We start from the raw sequence: 15,408 nt of genomic DNA, 5'->3' as shown, positions 1-15,408 counted from the left end.
GGTATAAAACTCATTTAAAGTTTAAGAAACTTAGCAGTGGTTAAAGGAAATGCTGTTTTGCAGATGGATTTTAAGCAGCTCCATAAGGAACCCTCTCCACGGTTCAGACCCTGCTTTGGTGACAAGGACTGAGCCCAAGCAGCTGTGGGTGTCTCACAAAGTGTCCCCATGTCCCACTAGCCACACCTTCCCGGGACACCTCCAGGGATGGGCACTGCCAAGCTCCCTGGGCAGCCCCTGCCAAGGCCTGAGCACCCTTTCCATGCAGAAATTCCTGCTGCTGTCCAAGCTGAGCCTCCCCTGGCCCAGCCTGAGGCCCTTTCCCCTTGTCCTGTCCCTGTTCCCTGGCAGCACAGCCCGACCCCCCCTGGCTGTCCCCTCCTGGCAGGGAGTTGTGCAGAGCCACAAGGTCCCCCCTGAGCCTCCTTTGCTCCAGGCTGAGCCCCTTTCCCAGCTCCCTCAGCCCCTCCTGGGGCTCCAGCCCCTTCCCCAGCTCCCTTCCCTGCCCTGGACACGCTCCAGCCCCTCCAGGGCTCTCTGGCCAGGAGGAGCCCAAAGTGACCCCAGGATCTGAGGTGCCAGCACAGGGGGATGGGCACTGCCCTGGGCCTGCTGGGATCTAATAAATGATGGAGATTGTCCTTAGCCCACTTCTTGTTGCTGATACATTTATGCAAACAATTTTTATTGTCTTTTATGGCTGTAGCCAGAGAAGTTCTAGCTGGGCTTTGGGGCTTTTCTTTCCACACACTCCAGGGGAACTGGATCTCCTGGATGCTTTCTCCCTGTGTCTCCCATAGGATTTTGTCTCTGCAGGGTTTCATTTCCAGCAGACACCTGGTAGGCTGAAGTCCCTCAGGAGAACCAGAGTTTGCAATGGGAAGACTTTTCCCAGATACTTGTAGGATGTCTCATCTGCCTCTCCATCCACACTAGGGGTTGGGTCTAGCACAGATTCCCTCTTTGCACACTAATGTCTGAATAATGGTTTTCCAGCAAGCCAAAGTCTGGATACACAGAGATTTGGGGCATTTTACAAATTCCAACTAAATAATTTCCTAAATATATTTGTGAGCAGACTCAAAGAAACACTTCTGTCCTAGCAACAGCATGATTTAATTTTCTGAACACCTCTGAGTCTCAAGCCCAGATCAGGCTTTGACCTCTATGTTGTGTTTAAACAGCCAAAACATCATTAATGGTGGATGGCTGATTTTTACCTGGATTCAATAATGTGTTTTGTTGGGATTGGGAATATATTCCACGTCCCATGCCAGCCACAAACTACATGGAAACAGAACATTTCCTTTTGTAAACAGCAATGGAAATGGCTAGAGAAGGGATTTGAGCTCGCTAAATGCTATCAATGTTTTGCTGATCCAACAGAAGTCATTTGAGCATTGCCTCTTGGAGCTCTCCAAGGAATTCCAGCCTGGGCAGGGTTTATGAGGCCATCAGCAACTTTAATCATCCCAAATGGGTCTGCCAGGCATGTTCGAGTGGTTAGCAAATTAATAAATGATTGTGTTCATAGTTAAAAGCACTTCACACATGCTACAGAGGGCAAATCCTGGAAAAAGTGAGAATTTTCTGGGATCACGGCATAGCAGAGTTCATTATCAACTTTCCCCCTGGCATTCCTTGCTTCAGTCATTTTTCTTCAGTGTTATAATTAAGAGCAAATTACCTGCTGAAATCCAGCCTATTTGGGCTCGGAGTAATGGCCTTAAACTTGCTTGGAAGACTAAGAATCCTCATCATCATTAAAGCTCCTCACACCAGGTAATTTGTGATTAAATAAACAAAAATCTCATCAGGTTATTGTTGTTCCTGATGTGATTATCAAGCACACTTTGCTCCTGTCACTTCAGAAAAATAACAAAACCAGGATTTATTTTTTATTTATGGCATTTTGGCACTGATGTAATTAGAAAAATCTCCAGAGAGATTTCCCAGGGAAATCTATTTAGAAGCGAGTTTTAATTATCTGAAATATTAATCATCTTTCGCCTCTGTTCTAAATTAATTTAGATGCATTATTATGTCTGCAGCAAAACTTGAATCTAGCTGATAATATTCCCAAATAAACCACAGAGCAAGGATTGTGCTTGGCAGGAACCACATTCATTCTCTCCAACCAAAGTTTCCCTGAGAGTCAGGACTAACATAAAACTTTAAAAAAAGCTCATCCAGCTCCAATTATTTCTTCCATGGCTGCATGATTCCATAAAATTCCATTTGCTAGGGGGAAATGCCATTTATTTCTGACACAGGTGACAGCTACAAATATGAGGCTGCCCCTGGAAAAGGGGTCTTGCCTAATGCACATGTCCATGTAACTCCCAGCAGGAATATGGTAATGGAATAAAGCCAGGGAAAATGGGGGAAAGGGACACTCCAGGATTGTTGGTTTCCATGTGTGTTTCTGCAAGCAACTCAAGAGGAACACAGGAATTGGTACTTCCACTCTCCAGGAGAGGAAGGCTGGAGCACCTCTGCTAGGAAGACAGGAGGAGACAATTGGGAATGTCCAGCCTGGAGAGGAGAAGGCTCCAGGGAGAGCTCAGAGCCCCTTCCAGAGCCTAAAGGGGCTCCAGGAGAGCTGGAGAGGGACTGGGGACAAGGGATGGAGGGACAAGACACAGGGAATGGCTTCCACTGCCAGAGGGCAGGGATGGATGGGATATTGGGCAGGAATTGTTCCCTGGCAGGGTGGGCAGGCCCTGGCACAGGGTGCCCAGAGCAGCTGGGGCTGCGCCTGGATCCCTGGATCCAAGGCCAGGTTGGAGCAGCCTGGGACAGTGGAAGGTGTCCCTGCCCATGGCCGGGGGTGGCCCTGGATGAGCTTTAAGGTCCTTTCCAACCCAAACCACTCTGGGATTCAAACTAGTTAGAGACACAAAATTTCTTGGCCCAGGAAAGAATGGGGGAAAATGGATTTCACTTTCATTTGAAGCTGGCAGGTGAAGACCCCAGGTGTGCCTGGATTTCACCCCTAAGGACCAGTAGGGAACAGCAGCAACATGAACACAGAGTTATTTCCCAGGTTAATCTCAATATATTCTCTCCATTTATAGATTTCAACTCAAATCTGAGCAATTTGTATAATAAGGAGTTCAATAAGGAAAGTTTTGTAAAGCTAGTTCCATGGAAAAAAATAGTAAGTGGTGCTAACCCCCTCAAATTTACAGGTTTTTGTAACTTACTCAAAGCAACCATGGAAGATGGGACAGTCCAGAGCAGGTGGATGATTTTGGTGGGTCTTAAACCAGCTCAGGGTTTGGAATAGTGCACTTGTGTAAATTCACCTTAATTTCATTTATATTAACCCTAAAGTTTGAGGGATTTTACTCTTTAGTAGGTAACTCAACAAGAAGGCCTGAAATTCTGAATTGCTAAAACTGGAAATTCTGAATTTTAAACCCTCACAAAAAAAACCCCACCAACTTTTAATGCCTTGAGATAAAATTACATGAGGAACTCCTGGAATTTGCAGCAGGTGTCCCACATCATGACCTCCAGCAACCACTGAAATTCCACAGGAAGAGCTTTTAAAAGATCAAGGTCTGGCCAGCCTGAAAATGGTTTTACCTCCAATTAAAATGCAGTGAAATCTTTAATTGAATATCTCATAGCCTGTTACTTTTAGTGAGTGCATGGAAGACAAAAAGGACAATTACTCCCAATTTGACAAAAGGGCTCCACTGAAGGAAAGCCTCAGGAGGTGTTAGGAGAATGGATAAAGCATTAAATGGGATGTTCTGGAGCTCTGGAAGCTGGCTGCTCATTAAAATTAGTGTTCTGCATCTGTTTCTATTAATATTTCCAATCAAAAAGAAAGGCAGGATATGGAAGGGAATTGCCCATGGCAGAAATATCCCAGCTTTTACAGTGATAACCCATATCAAAAAAGGGATACACAGGAAAAACAAACACTTCTTTTTATGTCAGTCTTGGGAATCCCCTCTGATAAATAAACTGAGCATTTATCAAACAGCTGCTGGTGCTCTCCTGCCCACATTTTTGGAGGATTAAGAGCTTTGAGACTACTCAGAACCACTTTTTCATCTCTCATTACCAGGCCACTTCAATGAGGCATAAAATGTTCAGCAGGAAGAAAACTCTCCTTGTCTCCAAGGGATTTATCCAACACTAATCCAGGCTGATGATTTCTTCAGCTACAAAGGATGATCTAAATGCCCAAAAAAGAGATGGCTGACAGTAGGTGCTGGCTGGGAGAGTGGAGCCTGTGCCAGCAGCATCCAGAAGTGCAGGTGACTGAGCCAGGTACTGGCTTTGTCCAGGCTTTGGAATCTTTCCCTGAAAAGGCTGGGAAATATCAAAGAGAATACAAATCTGAGCACATCTCTGCTAACTAAAGCAAAGCAGAACTTGAAAGGAAATATCTTCATAGAGGTGCTTCTCCCCCTTTACTCTGCTCAGGTGAGACACCACCTGGAATTCTGTGCACAGTTCTGGTGCCTCCAGCATAGGAAGGTCATGGAACTGCTGGAGGGAGCCCAGGGAAGGCACCAGGAGGGGCAGAGGGATGGAGCAGCTCTGCTGGGAGGAAAGGCTGGGAGAGCTGGGATTGTTCACCTAGAGAGGAGAAGCTTTGGGGTGACCAAATTGTGGCCTGAAGGAGCTGCAAGAAACATGGAGAGAGATCCTTTAGAAGTGATGGAGTGACAAGTGGGAATGGCTTCCCACTGCCAGAGGGCAGGGCTGGATGGGATATTGGGAAGGAATTGGGCAGGCCCTGGCACAGGGTGCCCAGAGCAGCTGTGGCTGCCCCTGGATCCCTGGCAGTGCCCAAGGGCAGGCTGGACTTTGGGGCTTGGAGCAGCCTGGGACACTGACCTGAAGATCATCTCCTTCCAATCCCTCCCCCAGGCAGGGACACCTCCCCCAGTTCTCTGTGTCTCAGTTTTATCCCATTTCTGTTCCCACTGTGGGCAGCCAGGCAAAGCCAGGTGGGAATTGCTCTGGGAGCACAAATCCATCCAAGGCTGTTTGGGTGCTCACCTGGAATTCCAGGGGTGCTCCAGAGGCAGAGCTTCCCTGCATGGGGCTCCTCACTTGTCCTGCTCACAGTATCCAACAGGCTAAACTGACCCACTCCAAGGGACTAAAAAACCCCAAAAGCTGGAAAATTCCTTAGGTGCAGCTGGACACCACCTCTGGAAAGGAAGCTCAGGCTGATGTATGAGGGAGAACTCACAATTAAAGGGATTGTTCACATGGAAAAATGCTCAGCTGCCTCAACAATTCTAGTTGCAATCTGCTTAAAATCAAGGCTTTTTATTCTTATGAGGTTTATCAGCTATTTAGAAAGAACTGAAGCTGTTTCCAAGGTTTTCCTTGGCAGCCATGGCTCTGCTTTATCCTCATCATTCCCTCTGGCCTGTTTTTTTTTTTTCCTTTTTGCTTAATATTTCCTGTTTATACCTGAAATTAGGTAGACACTCCTCTGGGAAAGGCAGGGTGAGCAACTTGAGGATGCAGCAAGTAATTTGAAAAATTATTTATGTATTTATATAAATTGTTACCACTTTAAAAATGTAGAAAAATCTAGTTTGGTTCCAAACAGCCAAAGGACAAAATGTTGGTTCACCAGATTTCATGGAAACAAAGTTTTCATGCAAAACTTCCCAAATTTCAATGACCAGAAGGGTGTTTAAAGTTTATAACAGGTGTAACAGTAGCTATTAGAACATAATTTACATTCTCAGTCGCTGAAAATAAAAAAAAAAATTAAAACCAGAAAAGAAAGGAGCAACTGGTAAGAATTTAAAGTGACATTTACTCAAAACAGCCCTGCAAATCTTGCTGTGGCCTTTAGAGAAAAGCTCTGGGTTTTATGTTTTAATTGACATTTCACCAAGGACCTGAAGAATAACCATCAGAGGTCTCTGATGCCTTTAGGCCAAGAGGTTTTGACCACTTTGAAATCCACAGGTCAAAATAAAAACATTACAAAGTACCTCTGAGGAACTGCTTGACTCTCTGGCACAAATTATTTCTGTTTTAACTGAGCCACTCTTCATAATAATCAGAAATTTGCAGGGTCTTTGCAGCAAAACACATCCTCTTATCAACAGTACATTCTAATGATAGCCTAAGGTTTTAGGCACCAGTTAAATTAAGAAAACCCCACATTTTCACCCTCAGATTTGTTCATATGGATACACATGGAAGATACACAGCTTTAAATAACTCAGCGTGTGAAGGTTTGCTGGGAGGATTTTTTAAAGTACAACCAAGAGATGCTTCCATCTCCACCTCCAATAAATGAAGTTCTGTTGGATTTATTTAATAGCAAAAGCTCACTCTTACCCCTATATGCAATAAATTCCTGAATAATTTAGGAAATACCCACAGAAAACAACATCCCAGGTGTTTTTCACCCTCTTGGGCTTCACCTAAAATAATCCTAGTTGATTGAAATGGAGAGCCCACCTCCACTGCCACCATTCCCAGCTCCTCCTCCTTCCCCCAAAGCTGCTCTTCTGCTCCTGGAAAAAATCAAATTTGCCTTATCTGCAGAGAAATCCCACACAGGTGCTGGGCCTTCCCAGCTGGATCCTCACAACATCCATATTCATTTGACAACGTTGGGATTTGCTGAAAACAATGCTTGTCTCTGAGGAGCTGATTAGGTCTGAAAAGCTTTTATTGCAGATGATGGAAAAATCTGGCTGGGCTTTTATTCTGGATATGGGAATTACATATATTACTTGCAAAATAACAACAGGAAAAGTTAAGCTTGGAGACTTCAAATTAGTTGGGCTCTTATAAACAGGCATATTTTAAAGCTACAATTATTTTTTTTAATAGATACTTATTTCTTTCCCTGAACTGATAAAATACATGTATTAGTACCCTGCAAATAAGATTCCAACAGGTTTAAAACCCCCAAACCACACAAGTAAAGTACTGATGATAACTAAGAATATTCCATCCCTTAAGGCAAGATTAGAGCAAGGTCCCCTTGCTGAGCAGAGAAAAGGTAGTGTGCTTTTAAACCAAATTCCCAGTGAATTCATATCAAATACTTTGTGACATATTTAATGTCAAAGCCAGCTTCAAATAAATAGAGATTTTTCCAGTAGCACAGGCTGGCTCAGACAGAAACACAGCTATTTATGCCTGGTAGTTTTACTTTTAAAATAAAAAAAGATGAGGGACAAAACTACCAGCCATTATTTTAAAATAACAAACCCCTTTCCAAACCTCCTTTAAAAGCTTTCCTCCATAGCTGGCTGACTTTTATGGCCCTTGCATTTATTAGAGGCTTCAGGGTAACTTCATTTTTAAATCTTCATAAACATCAACAGGTGTTCATGTGATAGTGACAAAAATGCTACAAAATGTTCAGTAGGGTTTGGGGTTGTTAAATGAAAAATGAAATAACTTTGCATTGGAAATGCTGATTGCACAGGACTGAGGATTATAAATGCCCTTAATCAGAAATATTTTGTTTCCCCTCTATGATCTCTTAGTCTTCAAAACTTACACACAGCAATTATAAAATGGAGCTTTTATCAGAATGGGCAAAGAGAGCCCAAAATATCTCATTTTAAGGCAACAATATTTATTTAATGTAAAATAAAAGCTGCCCAAGCCCCAGTCACACCACATTTAGCTAAGCTGCACCTGATTCGTGTCCAAGCACTTCATCATCTTTTAATGTGCAGAGCACATTCCCCCTGAGGATTATTCTCCTTCTTATGCCAAACACTGGCAATTAAAAATTAAACCTGGCTGGCAGAACAGCTCTGGCTTTTCCTGTCCTCTGGCCACTGATGTCCATCAGGCTCTGATGACAAAAACTGCCATCAAACTTCACAACAGGCAATGAGTCAGAGGTGTGCGCCCAGTTGTGTCACTTGAGGGCTTCACCAAGGAGAAGCAGGAAAAAAAAAACAGGGACAAAAATAAACTTTATCCCCAAACCAAGTGCCCTGGGTTCAAATATTGCCCATGGAATGTGCAGCTGGGGACTCTGCAGTTCCACGCCAATCTGGGGTGGCTCAGCTGGGAAGTGCACCATGACTGTGACATCAAACAGCGACAACCTTGTCACCAACATGTTTTATGAAAAATCCTTTCCTTAGGATTTTTCCTCCCGAGAAGCTGAGAGGCCTCAAGAACAAAGTGTAAACAATGATTATCTGCTGCTGTGGAATGCAACAGGTGGATCTGTGATTGGTCTCATGTGGTTGTTTTTAATTAATGGCTAATCACAGTCCAGCTGTCTCAGACTGTCTCAGTCAGAAACAAACCTTTTTTATTCATTCCTTTTCTATTCTAAACAAACCTTCTGATGAAATCCTTTCTTCTATTCTTTTAGTATAGTTTTAATATACTATATACCATAAAATAATCAATCAAGCCTTCTGAATATGGAGTCAACTTTCTCATCTCTTCCCTCATCCTGGGACCCCTGCGAACACCGTCACACAACCTCACCAAAGTGTGGTTTCTTTCCTCTTGAACTACCCCAAAGACAGGCCCAGCTCCCCTTCCTGCCTGTTCCTCTCACTCTCTGAAGCTGGATAAAGAGCTTTCCTAAATCCTCCCTGACAGACAGGAGCTGCAGCATTGATTTTCCAGCTCCAGCAGGCAGCCTTGGAAACACAGCCTGTCCTGAGCAGCAAAGCCAGGCTGACATGAAACAAAGGCAGCAGCTACTCCTCTGTGAAGCTCCTCATGCTCTGAGCTGATGAGAGAGCTGGGGCACTTTGGAGGGTTTGAGTTTGCTCCCTCTTGGGTGTGGAATATTGAGAGAAGCTTTTCCTTACCGGGGGGTCCTGATCCTCAGCATAGACCGTGGTGATAACGGTGCCCTTGACTGCATCAGGAGCAACCATTCCCCTGTAGAGCTTCTGGCTGAACTCTGGAGAGTAATCATTCATATCCTGCAAAAAGCACAAGTCAGAGTTTAGTCCTGGAGTGTTTAACAGCTCCCTGCTGTCTGGGGACTTGCAGAGGCACGTTTAACATTCCTAGAATTGTGAAACTCCTTTCTAGGGAAAGCAAAGGGGTCGTTTGCTATCAATGAACTGGAAAATTCCTCTGGTAAAACCTTTAACCACAGAAAGTTCCCACTCAACGCCTGATCCCAAAAACAAAAATCCAAGCTATTTTATTGCTAAAAAAGCAGAATGGAACCTCTATAAGGCTACAAGATATCATGGCCCTAAGGACATCCACAGGTGTGAAAAACCTAGAGGAGCCTCCCCCAGACCACAGCACCTGCTCTGGGTCCAGGATCCCATTCTAGTCCTGCCCCAGGGATACCAAAGGATTCAATATGCCTTTTATGCATGATAGAGTTTGGTCCTGGAGTTCCAGCAAAATTCCAGATGCATTCACAAGTGGTTTTGTTGAATCTCTCTCTCCCTCTGTAGGGATTGCCATTCCCAGGCTCTCTCAATTCCATTACCCGTGCTCAAAATGAGGGTGGAAAGTGCTGAATGTTGACAAAAGAATGGATGTGGGGCTGTGTAAAGGCTGATCTCTCTTAGTGCAATACAACAGGAGTACTCAGCTGAAGGGAATTCTGCAGGAAAACACAGCCCCACGAGAGAACAGAGCTGAGAATTCCACACCACCTGCTCCTGTGGCAGCAGGCTCGGCTCATTTTCCAAAAGGAATGAGCTGCCCTGGCTTGATGGTCTTTGTTACCTCTAATATCCAATAAATTAAAATGTCCTTTGAAAGACAAAAGGGCATTTGCACAAATTCTTGTGCCTGAGATAGGCAAGGATAGATAAATATATGTATATATTTGTATATACACCTAGACATATCTCAAATATTTTCCAGGGTCATCCCTTTCTCTGAGAGAAGACAGAGTTGCTTCTGTTTGCATGGAGATTAAAAATAAACTCGGTTTTTCATTTTTCCTTTTATAAAGCAAGATGTCTACCAAAACACTTTTTCCAATTAAAGTTAATTCTGTAGAAAGTTTTTAGGTTTGTGGTATATTCAAATCACACCTGTCTGTCACTCATTTAATGTTGTGTGTTATTAATTGGGAGATGTCACTTGCTCCAGTGGAAGGTGTCTCTACCCATGGCAGGGGTGGAAGGGGACAGGCTTTAATGTCCCTTCCAACACCAACCATTCCATGATTCTCTGGGAATCTGGAGGCAGAGACTGGAATCCAAGGAGAGCTTTTCCCAGAGCAGTGAAAGTGAAGGAAGAGGGTTTTAACACCCAGGTATTAAATATTTACATTTCCAACTTAGTGGGGCACAAGCATGAAAGGTCCCTTGGTGTCCCCATAAACCAAAAAACCATGAATGTCCCTGTGTACACTGACATTCCCAAGGCTATTTTATGCTGGGAATGCTGCACCTCAGGGATTTTTCTGTGTTTGGCCTGTCCCCACTTGTCTGGGAGCACCTGGGTTAGTATCAGTGCATTACAGCAAGTGACTTCCTTAATGAGTTTTAAATTACATATTGATTTCCTCCTTAATGCCTTCCCTCCCCTCCTGCTCTGTTTCTCCTCTTTGCCAGATGACAGTCTCACTTCCCAACATTTCTGTTCAGCATTTTCATACTCCTTGCAGACAGGGCAGGGTTTGTTTCCTACCAATCTTTTTTTCCCTAAATACCAGGCCTGGGAATGAGCTGTGTCCTGCTCAGAGAAAGAGGAAGGTGGTGGGGAAGTGGGATCATGCATATAGCAAGGGTGTCAGCTGATTTAATGAGCTGGCATCAAGAAATCCCTTCATAGGTCTTAACTTGCTTTTGAAGGTGCAAATGTGGATCCTCAAGAACACTAAAACTAAACCATCTCTCCCAAATTGTGCTTTCTTTGTGCAGGGGAGGGATGTCAGGATCCTGTAGTGCTTTTGTGCTGCCCCAAGGGAGCAAGGAGGAACAAAAACAACAAAAAGTGGTAGATAAAGAGTATCTGTGGTAGGGAGACAGCTTTGGGGGTGTTATGCTTTGCCTTTTGCTCTGCTTTGTAAATAAATCTGTATAAAAATAGAATAAATCTCCAGCCAGAGAAGCAGTGACACCAAGGTTGCTTTGTAGTTCTCTGTAAATATGTTATTAGTTATTATATATGTAAATCTGTTATTACCTTACTGTCAAAATAGGCAGCCCAGGCATTTGAAAGTGAGAAATATGGAGAACCCATTTCCCAGATTTCCCATTTCCAAATTTTGGAGCATGTCTTAATAGCAGCCTGGATTTATGTGGCTGGAGCAGTGAACTGGGGAAGGTTTTAAGATGCTGCAGTTTGGCCCCATTTGTGGGATTGTGCCTCACATTTAAAAGGTGATTTCATGACTTCTTACAACCTCTTTGTGGGAGGTTTACTGCCCCATTCCTGAACCTGTGCTTGGGGACTGCACTCATGTGCTGCATCCACTTCTGTGCAAGGGCTAGAGGTGTTTTAAGAAGCCATCAGATGTAATCTTCAATTATTCACCTGTTTACAAGCAAAACACGTCTGGGGCTTTGGGCTCTGCTCAGAACAAAGCCCAGGACTTGCTCCAAATATTTGTTGTCTGAAATCTCTCTGTGCTGAAAACCTGAAAACTCCATCTCTGCATCTGTCCAGCATTAAATTCTCTTTGATAGCAATGATTGGATTGAGGACCTTGGAGAGAGAGAATTTACAAGGGATGGCAGGACAAGACACAGGGAATGGCTCCCCACTGCCAGAGGGCAGGGATGGATGGGATATTGGGAATTAGGAATTGTTCCCAGGCAGGGTGGGCAGGCCCTGGCACAGGGTGCCCAGAGCAGCTGGGGCTGCCCCTGGATCCCTGGCAGTGCCCAAGGCCAGGTTGGACAGGGCTTGGAGCAGCCTGGGACAGGGGAAGGTGTCCCTGCTCATGGCAGGGATGGCACTGGATGAGTTTTAAGGTCCCTTCCAACCCAAACCACTCTGGTATTCCAAGAAATACCTGATTTCATCAAATACTGGAGTATCAAGGACTTCAAGTCCTTCCCCATCCTCTTGGCCTCTCCTAATGAACACACCTTAGTGACACCAAGTTCAAGCCCTTGTGATGATGCTGATATGGCCAAAGCAGCCCCTTGAATTCTGTCAGTGAGTGGGTGCCTGCTTTACACAGGGCTTTGTCTGAAGCTGCACAGAACAGGGCCTTGCTCACATGGCACAACTGCATCTCTTTCCCACTTCGTGCTCAGCAGGCCCTAAAGTAGCTCATCCTATAATAAATTAAGGGATAATATTCATGATGGAATACACGAGGCAATAAATGACTGGCAGATGATTGAACTGATCAGTTGAGATGAAGGGAAGGAAATAAATCTGTTTACCAGCACTGTAGCCCAACCCCAGGCTTGTTATTCCATTTAGTGTCGCCAGAAATGAGAAATATCTTGGAGGCAATCCAGCTGACTTTTTTTCACCTTCCTGTAAGTTTTATGAGGCTGCTCTGTTCTTTAAAGGGGAAAAGATGTTCATTGGGTGGCTCTTCCTGCTGCCCCCAGGCTCCCCTTGGCCTCCTTGGCCCCAGGACACTCTGCTGGCCTGGGGACAGCTCAGTGTCCCCCAGGTCCTTCCCCATAGAGCTGCCCCTCCAGCCTGTGCTGGTGCCTGAGGCTGCTCCTCCACAATCATTGATGAACAATTTAAATAATCCTGGGATCAGCATTGAGCCCTGGGGACACCTGCAGTGACAGTCACCAACCACACCCTGTGCCACTGATCATGACCCCTGTGATCAGCCAGTTCCCAATCACCTCACCACCTCCTCATTTTTTTTGCTTTGTTAGAGCTGAAACCCTCAGGTTTTTAGTCATTCTTGTTGTTCTCCCACTTCAAGTCCTTCACCTGTGACAATGGCTTCATTCCACCACACAATGTCCTTGAAAAACTCCAAAGCAAACCAATCCCCAACCCACAAAGAGAAGAAAAGCACTTCTACAAACAAGAAAAGGCAAAATAATAATTTTAAAAAATGCTGGTAATAAGAAGAGAAGGACACAGCATAAAATATGCAGAGACCTTACAGACCCCATGATACAGAAATTCTCATTATTTATGTTTAGGAATGCATTACTCACTTAAGAGCAACTGTTTCTGTTATCAAACCCTATTACCACAAGAGTTGCTTCCAAATTCTAAATCCTAATAATTTGAACTGCAAGGATTTTGCTTTTTCCAGTACTGGGAATCATCTGGATTGTGAGGGGATGCTGGTGTGTACAACAAGAAGCAAAACCAACTCAGCCCTCCCAGACACCCCGTGGCTTCTTGCAGCTTCAGGGGAAATGTTAAGAAAGCTAAGGGAACTGAGAACGGGGGAAAAGAGAAAAATCTTGGTCTGTCTGAGGTGGTGGGGAGAAATCTGTGCCACTTAGACAATTCCTCCTTGGAAATACTTGAATGGATGCAATAATTATTGTTGTATGACTTCCTGAGGGGTTGGAGTCAGGTGGGGATCAGGTTCTTCTCCCAGAAAACAACGACAGGACAGAAGGAAACAACTTCAAGCTGTGCCATGGGAGGTTCAGGTTGGATATTAGGAAAGGTTTCTTCATCCAGAGGGTGGCCAGATATTGGGAGGGATTGCCCAGGGCAGAGGAGGCGTTACAATCCCTGGAAGAAGTGTGGATGAAGGCCTCAGAAGAAGTGTGGATGTGGCACGTGGGGACACAGTTTAGTGGTGCGGGGTTAATGGTTTCACTCAGTGATCTCAGAGGCCATTTCCAATTAAATGATTCTATGAATTCATTGATTCACCTTTGGCTTTCTCTGCCAAAGCAGCCCCAGGACATCCTCACAATGCAAGGAGCCTTTTGGCTGCAGCAGAGGCCAATAACTTGCTCCATCCCCACGTGAGGGTAAAGTTGAAGTTGTTCCTCCTGCAGTGAAAGCCCCGCTCTGCAATCTGTGCCTCGACCTAGCTGAGGGCAGGTTAATGCAAACTATTTGTAACTTGTCATGCCAAGGGCTGAGAGTCCAAAGAACAGCCCAGTGTGCATCCCCCTCCTGCAGCCACAGGGAGCAGGGGGCTCTGGGTGTGCTCATTCCATTGGATACCTCACAAATGATGGACGACACTATCAGACATCCATAGCTGCTTAACACAATTCCATTACCCAGGAAAAATTACAGTGCTTGCAGTGAAGAGCTGGGCTGGGAGAAATGACAAATGTGAGCGGAGCAGTGGGAGCCCCAGAGGGCTGGAGAACTCAGTAATAGCACAAATAAAGTCCTGAGGGTTGGAGGGGCTGGGTCTGTGATGGGGACATGAGCTTGGCCCCAAAACTGCCTCTGCTTCCCTCTAGTTCAATTTTGTGTTCTTATGTTGGGGGCTGTGGGACTTCTGCACTTGGTTTAGTTCCTGCTTGGGCTCTCAAACCCTGTATTAAAGCAATTACTCAAAGCCCAGCCTCTAAACAAAGGGAAAGCTCAGGAACTACTCAGAGGAAACACATCCAGTTCCTGCAGCAGGAGCAGAAGATGCTGAGTGGGAAGGAAAGGGTGGCCTGTTCTTGTTCTCACTTGGTTTCAAGACTCTGCACCCTGCTCCTGCTGCTCTGACTCTTGGATCAGCTTTCTGAGGTGTCTTGAGGGTCCTTCCCATCTCAAACAGGGACAGCACACGGTTCTGCCTTCACCCTCCACCCTCCCCACTCACTCCTGTGAATTTGGTATTTGGGAAGTTCATCTTTAAGCTCAAATTAAACATCCAGACACCTCTTGTGACCAATGTTCAAAATATCTGCCACCTGACATAAAGCCTGCTAATGACATCTGCCCAACACATTTTGATATTAAATCTGGCTTTTCCACAAGTCCTCCTCCATTCTCTCAAGTGCCACTCAAAATTCCCCTGTCCTACCTCTCACTCCAGGCTGGAAGCTAATAATCATCTTCATCTCAGCATTTAAATAATATTTGATTATGCCCCCTGATCTGTTGCAAAACTCAGCCTGTCACTGAGTATGAAAACACCCACCTTAAATTGGATTTATTTTCTTTCTCACTTAAAGCATTTCCTGCTTGCCCTCCCTCCCAGGCCCAGTGCTGTCCCCAGCCAAACATATTTTACTCCAAAATTGTTACTTCTGGCTCCATCCTGGTATTCCAGCCTCTCCAAAGCATCATCATGCTCCCATTTTGTTGCTTATGTGAGGGAAGAGTTTCCAAGAGAGCATGAACTGATTTTTTGATCCTATTAATCCCCTCCTTAAATTCCCTGTTCCCTCCTTTGAATGTGCACAAGCTGCTGGTACTGAGGCCACTGAGCTGAACTGCAATTTTCCCTGACATTGATTAATACAATCAACCACACAATCAAAAAGACAACAGCTTTTCTCTGAACACAATCCTACATTAAAACCTTTAAAAAAACCCAAAAAACCCACCCAAACCAACCCAAACTATTCTCTCAAAAATTCA

General features: G+C 44.7%; 1 protein-coding gene across 3 annotated transcripts in view; it reads right to left on the bottom strand.

The window, feature by feature from the left end:
- The window catches only part of PCDH15 (protocadherin related 15), a 637,262-nt gene that overhangs the window by 76,519 nt on the left and 545,335 nt on the right, over nt 1-15,408 (bottom strand). For all 3 annotated transcript variants that reach the window (XM_059851092.1, XM_059851093.1, XM_059851091.1), the window contains one exon: nt 8,805-8,921. In XM_059851092.1, the coding sequence (XP_059707075.1) occupies nt 8,805-8,921 (117 nt within the window). The remainder of the gene's footprint in view (nt 1-8,804; nt 8,922-15,408) is intronic.

This window comes from Haemorhous mexicanus, chromosome 7 (genome assembly GCF_027477595.1).
Source record: "Haemorhous mexicanus isolate bHaeMex1 chromosome 7, bHaeMex1.pri, whole genome shotgun sequence".
Classification (NCBI taxonomy): domain Eukaryota; kingdom Metazoa; phylum Chordata; class Aves; order Passeriformes; family Fringillidae; genus Haemorhous; species Haemorhous mexicanus.
The sequence above is the reverse complement of the archived record's forward strand: the minus strand, read 5'-3'. Positions and strand labels throughout refer to the sequence as shown.